At 30.1% G+C, this 20,338-nt stretch overlaps 1 protein-coding gene across 2 annotated transcripts in view; it reads left to right on the top strand.

Annotated features, from left to right (window-relative positions):
• Positions 1–20,338, top strand: part of LOC118201142 (obg-like ATPase 1) — a 129,067-nt gene that overhangs the window by 100,187 nt on the left and 8,542 nt on the right. For both annotated transcript variants that reach the window (XM_085820561.1, XM_085820562.1), the window contains exons 6-10: positions 1,684–1,859; positions 1,946–2,023; positions 5,229–5,326; positions 7,156–7,296; positions 10,130–10,226. In XM_085820561.1, the coding sequence (XP_085676687.1) occupies positions 1,684–1,859; positions 1,946–2,023; positions 5,229–5,326; positions 7,156–7,296; positions 10,130–10,226 (590 nt within the window). The remainder of the gene's footprint in view (positions 1–1,683; positions 1,860–1,945; positions 2,024–5,228; positions 5,327–7,155; positions 7,297–10,129; positions 10,227–20,338) is intronic.

Here is a 20,338-nt window from a genome sequence, read left to right as displayed (position 1 = left end):
CAATTTAAATATATTTATTAATATACATCTTCCAGAATTTCATTTTATTTATTTGAATTGTGTTTCTTTCGGAAAAATACTTTGTAAACCAGACTACGATGCATTTGAAAACTGCATATATTAAAAGAGAAAATATAGTAAAGCACAGCTAACACACCTTTCAATGTTCCTTTCAGAAAATATATATATAAATAAGAGAGATGTATAACCGACATTTTAACTTAGGATGACTTGCATAGACTGATTTAAACAGTTTTATCATTGTGCCCATTGCTTTACACAATTTTATCCTACAATTGGTTTCTTAAAATTTTATTCATATTTTAGTCAAATATTTTATTTTTGAAATTGCAAGAGTCAAATATCATAAGATTAAAAAGTTTTAAATTAAAAAACAAATACTAAATTTTACGCAAAAATTTATTTTTTCTTCAGGCATTCTGCTTCATTCTTGCTCTTTTTCTTTAGGCATTCTGAAAGTATATTGAAAAGCATCCAACTTTTCGAAACATCTTGGTATTTCTGACAATCATTTTGAATAAAGTTATCACCTTCCATTTCATAAAGGCCCACAAACAGCGGAGCAGTATAGTCACTGAACACTGGTAGTTCACTCCGGGGTTCGAATCCCGGTAAACGGGCTGGTTGCATGAATGTTTTCGTGGATTTTCTCATGTGTAACGTGTATGCCAGCTGGTTTCCCTTAGAAAGTTCTTGACGAAGGCATCCTTCCTTTTAGCCAGATAGCCCTGCTTTGCTGTAACTTAATAATCCAATCCAATCCATTTCATCAGTATTTGGTCAGAGCCTTTATTAGTCTTTAGAGGCTAAGCATTTTGAAGGTTTGACATGAAAGGAAAGACTGGTTTCATCAAGAGGTTTTGAATTATTTAATTATGACAAAGCACACTAGAGCTATCTGCCTAAGAGGAGGGATGCCTTCGTGGAGGACTTTCTATGGGGAACTGGCTCATATACACGTTACACATGGGGAAAACCATGAAAATACCCATGCAGCCAGCCTGTTCCCGGGATTCGAACCTCGGACCGAACTACCAGTGTTTAGCGACTTTACTGCTCAGTCACTGTTTTCTCAGAAGGGAAAAAAATATATCTTTAGGTGACATCCACATACATCACTGGATAAACTCTTGAATCTTCAAATAATTCGACTGAGAAATCATGGGATTCTACGATATGATGATCTATAATGTAATTAAAATTTATACAACCATATAGTCTAAAACCATTCGCCCTTCACTTTAATCTGCAATGATATTGTGTTTGTCTTTTCTGTTAACACAAGCTCAATTGATGGTATTTGCTTATGTACACGTCCAAGTATTTTCTCTTTGAACACCTAAATTCTTTGAAATCCTGAAAGTATATTCAAAAGCGTCCAACTATTTTAAACATCTTGGTATGTCTGACAGCCAAATTTCCCTGAAAATTTTTGCTTACTTTTCTCCCAATTTTCTTCTCTCCTTCTACAGTTATTTTCAGTGCTCACACAAGAAAATTAAGATTTTTCAATTGCTAGACTTCCATAAATTTTTCATCTTTTCAATTTTTTTAAAATAACAATTACATCAAATGCGTTTCAGCTGAAGATAGCTTTTCATTTTCTAGTCATTTTAGCTATAAATAAAATTTAAAAGCTATAAATAAAATTTTTTTTTTAAGGTTGCTTTGAAGACGAAAATGTCTCTCATGTAGAAGGAGATATAAATCCTGTTCGAGACATAGAAATCATTAATGAAGAACTGCGACTCAAAGATGAGGAATATCTAATTAACATAGTAGACAAACTTGAAAGGACAGTTATTAGAGGTGGTGATAAAAAGTCAAAACCAGAATATGTAAGGAAATTTCATTTTTGAATAGCACATAATGCAGATTATAATTTTCAGAAATTCTTTATAAATCTGTTAATTTTATATTATAGGATGTTCTATGTAAAATTAAACATTTAGTTGTGGAGGAGAAGAGACATGTCAGATTTGCCGATTGGAATGCTGCTGAAGTAAGTTAAATATTAAAAAATGTCTATAGCTAAGTCGTTTTCTTTTGGGGGGGGGGGGTGCGAAGCATCATGTTATACAACTAAATTACTAGTTAGTCTTTACAATGAGCATTTATGAAGCCTAGCAAGACTGCCAGTTCTGAAAGTTGTTGCCATTCCACAATGTGTAACCATCGTTGATTTGTGTTTCAGATTATAACACTCCAGTAGTTATCAGTATAATAAATTTAATGATTTAAAAACAGTATTTGTATAATTCTTAGTAATATCATTATAGTTTACAAGATTACTGTATTTAATAAAACATTTAAAATGCTCTATACAGTACAAGACAAAACATCTGCAAAACCTGTCAAAATGTAAACAATAAAATTCTGGTTAATAAGACTATGAAAAACTTTAAAATTAAAAATTATGAAATGTAACGCTGTTAAGTGAACCTAATGCCAGAATGTTGCTATGGTAAACAAATACAGTGAATTTTAAAGAGTGCATTTATTCTATTGTGTTTTAGTGCTATCAACAAAGTAGATTTAATTCAATGCAATAAGTTTAAATGAAATGCAAGAAGAAATGCGTATAATTTAATATTCCGTGCAAGGAAGTCGTGGTGTACACATCAGAATTTTTTTTTTTTTTTTTTTTTTTTTTTTTTATGATAGTTATTTTTATACATTTAACTATTTTGTGGGTGCATAAGTGAACAATTTGAGCAAGGTTCTATCCTGATTGCCATTTATCAGTTATGACTCTGGGTCATTTCTAAATGAGTTTTATTGTCCTCTGAATCGTAAAATTTAATGTTTATGATAATTTTGTCATATATTAGCAATGTTAAGTTAAAAGTACTGTCTTAGTGTCTTTGTGCTTTTTTATGGGAAACTTTCGGAAAAATACTGCTTTATTAATTCTACCTTTATCCAAAATACCACATGCTGTTTACATTGTATTTTAATAAGAGAAAACTGCAAAATAAAATTTTTTTAGCCATTCTATTTTATCATGTATTTAAACTAGAATAAAACTAACTGCATATAACATAGTCATCTACTTCTTTTTGCTTTTAAAAGTATGTATTAATTTACATGTTGTTATCAAGATATACAGAAAATTTATGGTACAATCACTGCGCATTTCCAGTGCTTTTTAAGGATTTATGAAATATTGTAAGTTTTTTAATTTTTGAGTTCCTATTGCAGTTTATGGATGAAACAGCCATTATTTTGCTAAATAGTAAGTTATGATCTCTTATGATATACCATTAATTACTCCATGCTGAATTCTGTTTATGAAATATAACGCATGTTTTACCATTTAAGACAGTTGTCACTCTTCATTCTTAAAGAAAGCAAAACATAATTGTAGTGAAAGGACCTTTACTGAAACTTAAATTTCAGTTCTTACACCCAGTAAAGGAAGAAGAAATACAATTCCAGTATTACTGGAGAGGTAGTTAACAAATTCTTTTCCTTATCAATGAAAAATGCATAAATTCAATTTTACAGTAAGGAAATAAATTGGACAAATCAAATTTGAAATAAATACTAAAAATGGATAAATCTGAAAATCTTGCTAAAGTCGCAGTGACTTTAAGATCAAAAGCTCTTTTACCATTCATGACTTACCAACCGCAATCTAGCCTGTTTTTATGACATTCTTGCAAATAGGAATGGAAACCTAGAAATTTTCCATTATTTTTATCATCATGGAGACTCCAAAACAGGTTTTGAGAAATAATGTATTCTTTTATGCCAACGTTGTCAGCTTAATGACCAAGAACTTAGCTAATTCATATGTTGAAATATAATAATGTAGTTTCACATTTAAGTAACAACATGAATATGCATTTTTGACTCTATAAAGCTACAACATCACAAAATGCTCATTATACACATTCAGAAGAAAACAAAAGAATATAAGCATGCATCATTTTAAAAGCAAATAAAAACTTACACATGCTCACAATATTAAAGGAGTAAAATGTTATAATTATTATTAATAAACTTAATTTTTAATGTCATAGATTTGAATTTTCTTCAGCAACTTAAATTAATACATTCATGACATTGTTGAAACTGTGTTTTTAGATAATGTAAAGTACAGTCAAAAGTCGTTAATCCGGACTCGTCGGGACTTCGGCGATTCCGGATTATCGATTTTTCCGGATTATAGATCATCAGTTTAAATCTCGTAAGATGACATGCAGAAATTATAAAATTAAAAATATGAAACCGTAATTTATGAAATAAAGAACAATTATGATCTAAAGGGTATCAAAATTTGCAAAAAGAAAAAGCTTAATATTTATTTGTTTACTTTATTAAACATTTCTTTCAATGTAAGTTGTTTAAGTTTTGCTTCGTTTCATGTGATAATACTTTCTCTTTAATTCTATTAAACAGACATAATTTCTTGTTCAGTTACAAAGTTCCGCTGTTCAAGTCCTATAATTGCTGTGTCAAGAATACCGACTAATTTGTCAATCGAAATTTTTTTGTTTTCAATAACCTCTGTCACTTTTCTTCGCTATCGGAAGCGAATTATAATGACGAGGAACTTGTTTTAAATCATATCAAAGACGAAGCATATCGAGATGAAATACTACATTTGGTAAGGAATTATAAGCCAAATAAAATAAAAACATCTGCGCTGAAGATAAGGATAGTGCTGACAAATCAACTTCCAATTCATTACGCGCCCGCCGCCGAGCAGCGTGAAATTGATAAACAGATTTCGGATTTCAAAACATACTTTCGCTTTAGATCCTTTACATATTAACAAATATATATCGGAAATTCTATTTGATATAATCGAAAGTTTAAGCTTACTTTTATAAAATTGCTCTTACAGTCTGCAAAAAATAATAAGCCGGATGTAATTCGAAAATTAAGGAACAACGCAATCATCAACATTAACTGAAATAGATAATTATTTAGCTTATACGTCCATTATACATAAAATGCGCGCGCGAAAACGTATTCTGCACTTGCGCACACTCATATGCGCAGTCGTAAAAGGTCTTACGCGCACGCGTGAACGTCTCTGCGCATGTGTCAACGCGGCGCATGCGCAGAAAGTTTTTAGTTTTGATGTCCGGATTATAGATCATTCCGAATTATGGGTGTCCGAATTAACGACTTTTGACTGTAGTATAAGATTCTTTTTGAGAACTTTGATTGCATTAATCAATTCATTATATTTTTAGATTGAAGTCCTGAATAAGCATCTTTTCCTAACATCCAAACCTATGATTTATTTAATTAACCTTTCCGAAAAAGATTATATAAAAAAGAAAAATAAATGGTAAGTCATAGTAAATGTCTTTGTGTTCATAGTAGCAGCTGATGTATCTAAATATATATATATATATATATTTGTACCTATGTCTCTTTGGAAATATATCTTAATTCTTCTTTATAGATATGTCACTTGAAAAACAAGCTAAACCTTTACTATCACTCTATTATTAATGAATGGTGAAAATAAAAAAAATGTGTGTCGATTAATACATATGAGTATCATAAATGGAAGAATAAACTAATATATTAACTGTTTTATTTTTCACATTATATTTCATTTGGTACATTAATTTTTAATCAACTGTGAATATACTAAGATGAAATGCTATCATCTTTTTCAATGAATAGTGAAGTTATGTAAATTGCATTTGCATCAGTAAGTTATCTTTTAATGTAGATTTAGTTTTTACCTTGTGTATGGCTGCTATATATACATATATACTATACATTAATTTAATTATTGATAATAATATAATTAGTACAGGCATGATAAGAGATTTACTAGAAGCATACAGCCATAGTTCTGTCATGCTTAATCATTTGGAAAAATCTGTAATCATAGCTAAGTAACAGAAATTATGGGTTGTATTCTTAGCTGGTAATTTCTATTAATTATATAATTTATTTATTCTTTTATTACTGATTATATTTATGGAATTTTTAATCTTTAATGAGAAATGTAATTTTGAAGCATTAATAATACCACATTGGTTTGAATATAAGACTGTCTTACATAAAAAATAATCCTGAATATTTTAAGCTGTTTTAAAAGACAAAGAAAATTGAGATTTATTTTCATATTCGAATCAATCATTGTTTGAGATAAATATGAGCCATTGTATTTTCTTTTAGCTTAAAGATACTAAAAAAATTATCAACATATTTTTTAGATGTTAGACTAGAGACCTAAAGCCTGATTTTCAGCAGAGCATTACCAGGGGACTATCTTTTATTTGGGTCAGTACATTAAAGAAAAATTTATACTTATTAAAAAAAGAACTGAAGAAAATTGTTCCTAGACATGTGCATTATTAAGAAATTATGTTGCATTGCTTATGAAGCTTTTATCATCGGTAAGAATGCTATGTTATTCAAATTACAAGTGCCATGAAATTAATTCTAAATGAAACTTCTATAACCTCTGAGTACCATTTTTGGTCATTTGTTATATATTAGCTTATAATTTAAGATATTTTGCTTTCTTACTTTCATTAATAATATAAATGCTATCTTGATGAATGTAAGTTTGTGAAAACAGAGACTAAAATAGGTAAATATCCATATTTAGTTAAGACACAATAACACGCCGAATAAATACTAATTCAGAAGTCAAACAACAAAAATCAGCGTTATACGGTTTTGCAGCTGAAGATGGTGGTTCGGTAAAACCATCGAAACTAGTCCTGTGAAAATTTTGTAAATATAATGCTGATTTTTGTTGTTTGACTTCTGAATTAGTATCCATATTTAGCTTATTAAAGCTCTTTAGTAAATACAGGTTTTCATGATAGATCCAAAAACCCGGCCTGCTCCGAGGGTTAAAACAACCACCTATGAATCCAAGCATTTTTGCTTTTAAGTAAAGGTAGTTGCTTAGAAAGTATAAATCTCATTATCATTATTTAATTATTGTATTGGTTTTCAAGACTTTTTGGAATAAGTGCTATCAAAGATTTTTGTGTATTTTCTGCTAATTTCAGTAATCTTTTAAGAAGTACGAGATTGAAAATTCATCATTGCCTTTTCCTGAGTGGAGTCATACTTACAGTGGCTATATATTTAATTTATATTTGAACAATTTTAACTGCATATAAAAGTCATTTATTTATTTAGGTTGCCAAAAATCAAGGAATGGGTTGATAAAAATGATCCAAAAGCTGCTATAATACCTTTTAGTGGTGTATTTGAGCAAAAAGTTTCAGAAATAGATCCAGAAGAAAGGCAAAAATATTTAGCTGAAGTTGGTGCAAATAGGTAAATTTATTTCTTCATATAAACTTCTTTTTTATTACATTGTATAATTGGTATGGAACAAGAATGGGCTTTTGAGTTTTAAAAAAAAAAAATCATAAAGTTCCTCTTGAGGTAATAATTAGGTGAATTCTTTTATTACAAATGAGGTATTAATAAATGATTTCTATTGTTATTAGAAACTATCATTATTAGTTTGTAGAACTCAGTATTATGTAATATTTTAAAAATAAAAGAAGCATACCAATTTTAGAAGTAAGAAAACATTCAGGGGTAGATTTGGGTTAATTTTTTTGAATAGAAGGCAAAATCAGCATTTCAAGAGTTATCTGCTTTAAACAAATGGTTTTAATACAACTGTTTATTGTTTATACCTTAGTTGTATCTTTCTTTTGTTTGTCATATATTAACACTTGTGAAACTGTTTTCAAATGTTATTATTTTCATTTCACTTAGGATCACACCTTGGCCAAAGCATTGTGTTTTAATTAAATAAAACTTGCAGTACTGCATAACATCTGCATTAAGATATTTCATTTATCTTCTCAGTATAAAACAAAGTGTCAATACTTTTAAAAATTTAAACCAAAGGGAGCCATTTAAAAATGACATGTAGTTCACAATAATATTTTGCAATAGGTTTTATTAATTTATTTATTATTTATTAATATTTGTACCATTTGTGTAATTAATAAAAGTTGTTTCTAATAATGTATATTATATTCCTTTGCTATAAAAATTCCTCTTTACTTTTGCATTATCTGCCCAGTCTTCCCATAGAGTTGCCAGTCATTAATGACTACTTTTTCACCAACCCACATGAAAAACAGTATCATCTTTTAAAAATATGCACCATGCAGAAAATAACGTAAAACAGCAAAAAAAATTACATAACATCCATGACAAAACATTCAAAATTTTATAAACAGTAACAAATTAACTAAATTGAAAACACAATGAATGTCCATAACAAGACACTTAACTTTCTGTTTTCTCAGTTTTCTATCCATGTGCACAGCGATCTGTTTTAGCTTGCAAAAAATCAGAAAATTGCAGAATTCTCTGCATTGCACAAAAAACTGTCACTGTTGTCCATGTATACATTGACCTGTTTTGACTTGAAAGAATGTTATAGAATTGCAGAAATTAACTTCATGGAATGTGCATTCTGCATTATCTACTAGTACGCAAAATGCCATATTTCTGAAAAAGAAAAATCCAATACTTTTCCCCCATTAGCAAGCACACAGTTGCATTACAATTCATTACAAGAAGGGAAAAAAAAAAAAAAAAAAAAAACTCCACATACTAATGACAGCAAATAAAACCCACAAACATAATTCTCAAATTTCAAAAGTGTGCAAATTATTAACCACAGCTACAGAGATAGGTAGCAGAATTAGGCAGTGGCATAATGTGCACCCAGCCATTAACAGATTACCAAGTAAACAGATTTTCATAAAAATCTGAGTTTCCTTGTTAGGTGACATAGTGCTTTGCTAAGTGATTCTTGTCAAGTTTGGGTCAATAATGTAATAGGACCAATTTTTCTGTTATTTGTCTACTTGTTCACTATCATTTTCATTAAAAATAAAACTTAATGATCATAATAATAAAATTCTGGAAATTTATCAATTGCAAAAATTTGTTTCAGTTATTTTTATTAAAATTTTAATATATTCTGTAATATTTTTGGAGTTAAATTTATATTTTATGTTAAAAAATAAGCAGAGCAAAACTGATATCTGGAACTCTAGATATTTGAACTTCAATTATCCAATTGCTTGGTTTTATGGGTTTTGCTATATAAAATCATGTTTATTGTTAATTTATTTATATGTTTGTAATTTTTCTTTTACTTAAATAATATGAGAATATTTTTTAATAGCGTACTTTTAAATTTAGAAAAGGATCATAGGATACCACACTGTTGGGATATTCTGATTTCTTGTATTTATTGAGGATATTTCTTGTAGTAAAATGGATATATCCAATTGTGCAAATTGGTAGTTTTCCATTAATGCAGCTGCATCTCCATTAATTTTAGTGTGAAATAGTAATCACAAACCTACTGATACATTAAAGATGCATTGTCAAAAATGTAATCACACAGGAATATTTAGGAAAATATTGCATAGTTTCATGAAGTGAATAATTCCATCGGATCCATTGTGGGTTCACAATAGTTTTTGTTTCATGCCATGATCATATGCACCTGCTATTTCACTGGTGTACTAGCAGTAAAATGTTACTCCATCTATTGGTTACTTGAAGTAAATCTTTCATTATGAATAACACCTTTTTTCTGAAAGAATTTAATGACAGATTATTCATCATTTTGTTTCTGTTAAATTACAAAATCTATCTTAGTCCATACATTCCTGAAATGAGTCAAAATCTTGCACTAAAAATGTCTCTGAATCTGCAAATGAGAAGTCACAATGTTTAGCATAATTTGCAATCTGAGGTTGCTAGCATAAAGTGCACTTGGATGCATTTTAATTGATTCCATGTTAACAGAGAAGAACATTGCAAAATGATACTTTTTGGATATACCAGAAGTCTAGCGAAGCTCGACTTGTGTGAAATTCTTTTGTATTTCTTTATATGGAGAAAATTTTAATTTCACTTGGTCTTTATCTCCAAATTTAAGGATACAATGTTAAAATATTTAAATGTAAAAAATTATGTGTGAGTAATGATATGAATTTGAAAAGAATAGAAACGAAATCTGAAATTCGTGTAAGTATGTGATATATGCAAAAATAATTTCAAATTAACAATAATTTAATATTAAAAAAATATTTACTTTTTTATGTTAATGCATCTTTTTCAGCAACCTTGAAAAAATTATAGTCACTGGCTATAGAACTCTTCAACTTATATATTTCTTCACTGCAGGAAAAGATGAAGTAAAAGCATGGACTATCCAGGTAAGTTTACTTAATATGTATTATAGGGAAATATGTGAAAATATTTCTTCACTGTATTCAACTACTATGAATAAAAATATGTATGTATTATAAAAGGTCTGTGGGAATAGGTAGTATTGCCAACGTTTGCATATTATCTATGAGATTATATCAGAAGAAAGTTAGTAAAAGAGGCACTAAACTGATCTTTCAGATAAAATGATTTAGTTATTCTGAAAATTTTCGGTAATGGAAAATTATTTCTGGTTTATTAATTATTTACCTTTTTAGTTTTTTTTTTTTTTTTTTTTTTTTTTCTCCTGACTGAAGAAATGAACTTTTGATTAAAAAACCAGCAATATAAGAGCTTTATATTGGACAAAGCATAAGCTATTTAATCAGAAAACTCGCCAGTTTATAAGAAGTGAGTTGCCACTAGGCAAAACATTATACACATGTCTTTCAAATTTAATTAACAAATCAGCAATTTAAAAAAAAAATATGTTACCACTGCTTGAAATATTTTATTTTCCATGTGTCAGTGATTCGCCATTAAAGAAGTGTAAGGTATTTAATTTTTCTTTCGAATTTGTTTGTTAGTAATTAAAAAACTAAGCTCTTTAAAAGCAATAAATGCACATTCATTTTAATTACTAGCTGGATCTATGAAATTTCATTAGCTGGATTTATTAAAATCAATATATTTGTAGCGTATTTCTTCCCCTAGTTTTTTCAGCATTTGATTTAGAAACTTCTGAATGTGGTAACAATGTGAAATGTATGCACTAATAGAAAGTTATTTTGTGTCAATAGAAAGGATATTATTGAAATAATATAATGTCTTCCATAATATAATGATACATACAGTATACATACTTTGAAGTACATAATATAATGATATTAGTCTGCACTTTAATGTGCTTTTAGATGTAGGCTTTTTAATATGCTGTGTTTATCATTTAAACTGTGTTAGTCTGTTGTCATGGTGTGTTTTCCCCCCTTACAATTTTCAAGTGATAAAATTAGTAGGAAAAGGAAAGTATGCAAGTAAATACAGAAATTTTTAATTTTTTTTAAGTAGTTATTTTAGTCCTCTACCTGTTATTAAATTCTAAGTTATGTTATCTAGCATAGTGAGAGCTGATGTAGGACACTATCACAGCAAAATCCATTGTAATTTTCATGTTGAGGCCAAATTTGAGAGCTACCTTTGTACCTGTATTTATTCTATGAGCAAACTAAATGGGTTTAATTAAATGTAAACAGCTCTAAACTTCTATGCATTAATTTCCACTCCCCTGAAAAATCAGAGAAAATCAAAATATTTTTTTTAAAGAGTTTCTCTAAGAAACGTTAATATTTAAAATAAGAGACAAAAACTGCCATTTTTTTTTTTTTTTTTTTTAAGAAGAAAGCATATGAAAAGTTGTAATCTTTGTTTTTCTTGTAAAAAATATGTACACCTCACATCTGATACATTCTTATAAACTCATTTAGAACTTCTACTACTGTTATATTACATCATTCTTTCAGAAATGTAATTTCATTTCTTAAGAAATCATTATATGGTAAAACCTAAACTATCTGGAAAGCTGGGGAAATATCAAATATCGGATAAGCAAAAATTCCAGATAGGCAAAGCATTCAGTTCATGGCAGAATGAATGAAAAAAGAAATTTCTGGTCTAATATTATAAAAAGTAATCTTATTTGTTATTAGCTTGAACATCAAAAGCCTACATTTAAAAAAAAAAAATTCAGTCATTAAAAACCAATGGTTTTTTTTTTTTTTTTTTTTTTTTTTTTTTTACTGGCCTTGAACATATGAAATTAAAACCTCTGATCCAATTATGAAATTCCATAAAGGCAGTGAAAATTCTGCTAAACTTGGTCCAATCATTCCAGTGGATATTTGAGAGAACTGATCGTTCTTTATTTAATTAGGTAATCAAGATATGCAAGTTACAAATGTGGCATATAAAAAATTCAAATCGCTTGTCATCTTTCACATTGCATCACTATTGTTTTTCTGTTTTGCAAGTAAAGTCACATATAATGACCATGAATGCACACATTTCTTGGTGGAAGGAATTTTGTAAATAGTCCATTGCATGCTGTTTTGCTTGGTGCAGGTCCCAAATTTTAATCAATACTTAGATATTATCCTGTTGACCATGAAATTTGGCAAAGATTCTGACAAAGTTGCATCAATCATTTCTCCATAATTCTAATCTGCACTTCTATCTACAACTTTACAATAAACCATTCATCAGTTTCTCTTCATAATCCACCAAATAGCCACTGGTATGGTAGTATTTGACACACTTTGCAAAAGAGCATTTGTCGATTTTAATGTTTAAAACATTCTGAGTTCATATTTCCCCACAGGTAATAGTTTTGATATGTTGCTGTTTCGTGGGTTATTGTTTTTCTCATTTAACAGATATTTATTATCTTGACTGTAAATGAACCAGGAGTGCAGTCATATATGTGATTTTCTTCTATTAACAAAAATCCAACAAAAGCACACATGTTATGGATGTGTCATGACATCACACTTATCCATAATTGTTGATAAATCATGCTTCTAGATGACAGTTTCATAGTCAACAGCATAACACGTAAGTACACTGCTAAAAAAAAATGGGACAGTTCTATATCTCCTGTTCTACTGGGCCGATTGACAAAATTCAAATTGCGTTCTTCATGTCTCGAAAGTGCGAATTAGGATATATATTAGATTTATATATAGCTCTAATCTAACATAGTTATTTTGACTCGAAATCGGACTTTTTCTGAAATAACATACCAATTTTTTTCCATATTTCGATTCTACGACTCAAATTATGCCTAAATATTAAATTTTGTAAAATTTGGTGCGAAATTTACAGAGAAATTTAACAATTTATGTTGGCGCTTTTTATTCAGTTTGTGCCAAAATTAGTTCACTTGGCTAACTTCTTAATATATGGCAACGTATTTTCCTTTCCATTTTTACATAGTGCGTGAGAGGAAATGACCCAATCGTTCCTTCTTTCAAATACAGTCAAAAGTCGTTAATCCGGACTCGTCGGGACTTCGCCGATTCCGGGTTATCGATTTTTCCGGATTATAGATCATCAGTTTAAATCTGGTAAGATGGCATGCGGAAATTATAAAATTAAACATATGAAACCGTAATTTATGAAATAAAGAACAATTATGATCTAAAGGGTATCAAAATTTACAAAAAAAAAAAAAGCTTAATATTTATTTGTTTACTTTATTAAACATTTCTTTCAATGTAAGTTGTTTAAGTTGCTTTGTTTTTTATGTGATAATACATTCTCTTTAATTCTATAAACAGTCATAATTTCTTGTTCAGTTACAAAGTTCCGCTGTTCAAGTCCTATAATTGCTGTGTCGAGAATACCGACTAAGTTGTCAATCGAAATTTTTTCGTTTTCAATAACCTCTGTTACTTTCTTTGCTATTGGAAGCGAATTATAATGACGAGGAATTTGATTTAAATCATATCAAAGACAGAGTACATCGAGATGAAGTACTACATTTAGTAAGGAATTATAAGCCAAATAAAATAAAAACATCTGCCCTGAAGATAAGGATGGTGTTGACAGATCAACTTCCAATTCATTGGGCACCACGGCGTTAAAGATAAACAAACATTAAAGTTTAGATAAACAAAGAATATGCCTTTATCCATTTTTTGCAGCAATTCCACTTTTTGTTTAATGGACTTCGAAACATACTTTCACTTTGTAGATCCTTTACATATTAGTAAATATATATCAGAAATTCTATTTGACATAATCGAAAGTTCAAGCTTACTTTTATAAAATTGCTCTAACAGTCTGCAAAAAATAATAAGCCATATCCAATTCAAAGATTAAGGAACAATGCAATCTGCAACATTAACTGAAATAGATAATTAGATAATTTTAGCCTAGCTTATACCATACATTAAATGCGCACTCGTAAACGTATTTTGCGCATGTGCAAGAAAGTTTGTAGTTTTGAGGTCCGGATTATAGATCATTCCGGATTATAGGTGTCCGAATTAATGACTTTTGACTGTAATGTTCTTTATATTACATTTTTAATTATAATTGTTATTAATTTTCAGCAATTGTTTTCTTTTTCGAATTTCATTTTAATTGTTTAAGTTCCATGGTTTCGTTCGAATAACTGTTTTAAAAATTTCTATTTACTCATTCGAACTGCATAGTTTAAATCAAAGGTGCATCGCTTATTTTTTTTTTTAAATAGTTTTCTTTATACTATATTTTTAGTCATAGTTACTATTTTATGTAATTTTTAAATTTTTACACTTTTATTTTAATTGTTAGTGTTGCATTGTCTCTTCAGATAATTATTTAAAAATTTTCTATTTATTCATTCAAACTGAGCATTTTAAATATATTAATTAATATAAATTTTCCAGAATTTGATTTTATTTATTTGAATTGCCTTTCTTTCAGAAGAATACTTTGTAACCGAGACTATGATGCATTTGAAAAGTGCATATATTAAAAGAGAAAATACAGTAAAGCACAGTTAACACACCTTTCAATGTTCCGTTCAGAAAAGATATACATAAATAAGAGAGATGTATAACCGACATTTTTAACTTAAAAGGACTTGCATACACTGCTTTAAACAGTTTTATTATTGTGCCCATTGCTTTACACAATTTTATCCTATGTTTGGTTTCTTAAAATGTTATTCGTATTTTAGTCAACCATTTTATTTTTGAAATCGCAAGAGTTAAATATCATAAGATTAAAAAGCTTTAAATTAAAAACAAATACTAAATTTTACGCAAAAATTTATTTTTTCTTCTTTTTTTCTTCAGGCATTCTGCTTCATTCTTGCTCTTTTTCTTTAGGCATTCTGCAAGTATATTTAAAAAACATCCAACTTTTCGAAACATCTTGGTATTTCTGACAATCATTTTAAATTAAGTTATCGCCTTCCGTTTCATAAAGGCCCACAAACGGCCTGGCGATAAAGTCGCTGAACACTGGTAGTTCACTCCGGGGTTCGAATCCCGGTAAACGGGCTGGTTGCATGGATGTTTTCGTGGATTTTCTCTTGTGTAACATGTATGCCAGCTGGTTTCCCTTAGAAAGTTCTTCACAAAGGCATCCTTCCTTTTAGCCAGGTAGCCCTGCTTTGCCATAACTTAATAGTCCATTTCATCAGTATTTGGTCAGAGCCTTTATCAGTCTTTAGAGGCGAAGCATTTTGAAGGTATGAGATGCAAGGAAAGACTGGTTTCATCAAGAGGTTTTGGTTTATTTAATTATGACAAAGCACACTAGGGCTATCTGCCTAAGAGGAAGGATGCCTTCGTGGAGGACTTTCTAAGGGAAATTAGCTCGCATACACATTACACATAATGAAAACCACGAAAACGCCCGTGCAGCCAGCCCGTTTGCGGGATTCGAACCTCGGACCGAACTACCAGTGTTCAGCGACTTTACCGCTCGGCCGCTGTTTCACCAGGAGAGGAAAAAAAACGCCTTTAGGTGACATCCGCATACAATACTGGATAAATTCCTGAATCTTCAAATAATTCGACTGAGAAAATCATGGGATTCTCCATTTATGATACGATATGATGTTCTGTAACGTAATTTAAATTTATACAACCATATAGTCTAAAACCAGTCGCTCTTCACTTTAATCTGCAATGATATCGTTTTTTTGTCTTTTCTGTTAACACAAGCTCAATTGATGGTATTTGCTTATGTACACGTCCAAGTATTTTCTCTTTGAACACCCAAATTCCTTGAAGTATCCTAAAAGTATATTCAAAAGCGTCCTACTTTTTTAAACATCTTGGTATGACTGACAGCCAAATTTCCCTGCAAATTTTTGCTTACTTTTCTCCCTAATTTTCTTCTTTCCTTCTACAGATATTTTCAGTGCTCACACAAGAAAATTCAGATTTTTTGATTGCTAGACTTGCATAAAATTTGCATTCTCGTCAATTTTTTTAAAATATCAATTACATGAATTGCGTTTCAGTTGAAGACAGCTTTTCATTTTCCAGTCATTTTAACTATAAATAAAGTTTAAAGCGAAGTCCAAAGGATAAATATTTTAATTAAAATATTTTTTGCTAAATGACAAAGGTGGGCCCACCAGCGGCCGAGCGGTAAAGTCGCTGAACACTGGTAGTTCGGTCCGAGGTTCGAGTCCCGCGAACGGGCTAGCTGCATGGGCGTTTTCGTGGTTTTCCCCATGTGTAACGTGTATACGAGCCAGTTTCCCTTAGAAAGTCCTCCACGAAGGCATCCCTCCTCTTAGGCAGATGGCCCTCGAGGCTTTGCCATAGTAACATACACACACACACATGCTAAATGACAAAGAAATAAAACAGTCCAGCAGTGTTTATTCTGTATCACCAAATGACCCGATTCTTATATCGGCTGAAGCAATCTAAATCACATTAAAGATCATGTTTTTTTATACAATCTATAACTCGAGAGAAAAATTAGCTTCTTAAAACATTCTTTCTAAGAGGATTAATATAAAAATTTATATTTATATATATTTTTTTTAAGCTGGGACTTGAACCAAACTGTCAAGCTTTTAAAGTTTAATTTATATGGTGGTTATAATTAAAGTTCCATTTTGAAATGGTCATAAAAGGAAAATTACCGGACCAAATGTTATCAAACTTGGGAATCGTGTAAAGGAGATTATGGGAATTTATTTTCTGTGAGAAAAAAAAAAAAAAAAAAAACTCATCACCAGGGGGAAAATGGTGCTGTTTGCAATATTGCTAAATGAATAAGATATGAAAACATCTGCTTAAAATGTGTTTAATCATTTCCAAAATGTGTTACGAAGTATGTTCAATGTAGCGTCCAGCATTTTCCGAAAGCAAGTTAAATCCTGTTACTGCAGTCTCAACAGCAGCTCTTAGCATATCAGGAGGAATGTTACGGACATGTCGGTGTATCACATTTTTCATTTCTACCAAATTGTTTAGCTTATCTCCATAAACAGTACTTTTCAGATAGCCAAAAGTCACAGAGGTTGAGGTAGGTCTGGTGGGAAAAGGGGAAGTGTCGACCTATAAAACGTTCGTGAAATAACGAAATTCATGCCGTAATAATTTGTGAAATTCATGCCTAAGTAACTGTGCGACACACATGAGGTGGGGAACAGCCCTGCATAAAAATCGTAGTATCTAAAATGTCACGTTACTGCAATTTATGTATCACAAAACATTTTAACATTGACTCTAAGCGAGCTGCAATCACAGTCGTCCAGCTGTCGACTGCTCCTTAGAGAAAAATGGTTCAGTTATGAAACTAGCTGTCATTCCACTCCAAATGGTGTGAAATGACTGCTATGCAATCGAATGCAGTAGGAGGATGCAATGGAACTAGGTAGATAATATGAGGGATTTCTTTAGCCCAAATCGATTTAAAGCATTTTGAATCAGTATCTTCATGTTTTAGGACCGAATTCAGGCTTAAAAAATTACAAATTAGCGAACTGTAAGAAAACGATTTCCAGATTGTAAGCACTTGTGCAAGTGATTTGCGATCTCACATTTTCTAATCGCTAAATCGTGGTTTTCATGGACGAATTTCTCTCTTACACGGATGGCGCACTCGACTTTTATCGAATTTAATGCCTTTAAGTGGTAATTTGCTTACTTCAAAGTTTCTTAAGGATATACAACATATTAAAGCCATGTAAGTTAGATTCCAACCCATATTTCATTTAACAAAATTGCATGCAGCGCCATTTCCCCCTGGTGGTGATGCTTCAAACTTTTTTTTTTCCCCCGGAAAATAAATTCCCATGACCTCCTTTACACGGTTACCAAGTTTGATAACATTTGATCTGGTATTTTTCCTTTTATGACCATTTCAAAGTGGAACTTTAATTATAACCACCCTGTATATTATTAAATTTTAATTTGAAGCTATGTGTTATATGTATACCATGCATAAGATTTATGCTTTAATTGAAAAAATAAAGAATCGAAGTTAATATACTTAGGATAATGGACCAAAACTGAAAAAATTTCCCCTCCCTCCGAAAATAAAATATTGAAACTTCGATCTTTAATTTATTGGATTATCGAAATATTCAATTTGACAACAATTCCGACAACAATCCTAAGTAATCAGAGTGTAATAAAAATAGATTATAGAATTTATGCTGATGCAAATTTTTGTCTGAATGCACAACATGTAATGGAAGAGAAGGCTTGTAGAGATCTGTTTTTGACCTGTCTCTAAAAGTAGATGTCATGCTCCTTTTGTCTCTTGAATGTCAAAAAACTTTCCTTTGAGAGGCAACTTTAGTTTTGAGGAAAGAAGAAAAAATCACAAGAAGACAAATTTGAACATGCAGGACGATTGAGTACACATACTTATTTTCGGAACACAAGCGGTTCTCCAATTGGTTATTGAATAATGAAAAAATGCATTGTCATGCAATACAAAACATTTGGAATACGTTTTCTAACTGAGTAACGTAAGATTAAAAGTCATCTGCTTAATTCACAGCCATTTACAAGTCAACTACTCGGGCAATTGCAGGTTCGTTTAGATACCTGAGCTTGTAAGACAAACCTAATATCACTGGATTTAAACACTTCTTTAATCTTCTGAGAACATTCCTTCTTTAGCTCATATTCCAAGAATATTAAGTGAATACAATTATTGCAAAAGAAATTGAATATTCATTTGCGCTACGGCTTGGTAGTTTATTAACGAGTTAACAAAACTTAAATTCAGCTTTTTGTGTCTAAGAATACAACAATATTTTAAATATTTACAAATAAAAAATTATATTGGAGATTTAATTGGAGCCTCACCAGTTGCCTAGCATTTGAAGATTGTTAAATACTAATTGTTTGTTGCGAAGTCTAACCCAGGCTGCATGGTTGGTTTCTAGGTTCTCTTTACAAAGGTTCTCTATGAAAGCATCTTAACGAAATAGCTCCCATGTTCTTTCTATGTTCAAATAACCAACTAACTAGTTTAAGCACGATTTCCAAGTGAAGTTACTAGCAACACCCGAATACTCATTAAAAATCAAATAGCTTGCCATTCGGGAGTAACATGAAAGATATAGCGCCAATAACTGAATTGCTGTTACGGTACGCTGTTTCTAAACTTAGATGGTCATTTCTTAATTAAATATAATTGAATTGTAACTTCTACTAGAGCCGACGGTAAGAATTAAAGTGCAAATAAATAATATCGTGTGCAATCTTCATTAATATAAAATTAGAAATATTTGCATAGAAAAATATTTGCATCCAGACAGAAAGTTTTTTGAAGTATTTGCAATTACTTTATAAGAAGGATTTATTAATAACCATAATAATTACTTATTATATTACTGATGATTAAAATTCAGTTCTTGACAATTACATTCTAAATTAGAATTTTAAGGATATAATGAAAATACTCTACGGGTTAAAAATAAATTTTAGGATAAAAAATTAGTTGATTTTTTTATGTTTAAAAACTTCTTAAATTCATTTAATAAACATCGTAACCTTGTTGTTAGTTGAATCCAGAATTTGGGTGTCGTTTATATAATTATTCTTACTTGTCCACAGAACCTGCTGACTTATCCAGCCATTAAGTAGCTGCAGATCATTTCTACATAACTATTGAACTTCCATTAATTCAGTCTCGAGGATTGTGTGTTTATATCATAATTTGACTTTTATAAAAATGATTATTCTAAATCTTGTGTTTCTATAAAAATGTACTGTGCTTTAAAAATGTAGATGATAGCATCAGCCGCTCTTTCAGCCACTTCGTAAGCAACAGCTTGAATTTGAATAATATCATCTATAATTTTAAAAAAATAGCTTTTCATATAGTATTAATAAATATTTATTACGCATCATTGAGGGAAAAAATTCCATATAATTCATTCACCATAAAATTTTATTTGAAATTTAAGGTTAAAAATAGCTGTGGCAATTCACTGTAACAAAAATCCATAAACCACATTTGGCGTTATTATAGCTCAAAAAAAAGATGCCAAGTTTCAAAACGCGAAAATATGTAAATTTGTGTATATCTTAGAAAATTTTGAATAAAAAAGTCAAATTTTTTGCAGGCAATGTTTTATAATGCTTAG

The sequence above is a fragment of the Stegodyphus dumicola genome, chromosome 7 (genome assembly GCF_044657685.1).
Source record: "Stegodyphus dumicola isolate Sdum_Otavi_A_Nest chromosome 7, ASM4465768v1".
Lineage (NCBI taxonomy): Eukaryota > Metazoa > Arthropoda > Arachnida > Araneae > Eresidae > Stegodyphus > Stegodyphus dumicola.
Note: the sequence above shows the minus strand (reverse complement) of the source record. Positions and strands in the feature narration are given on the sequence as shown.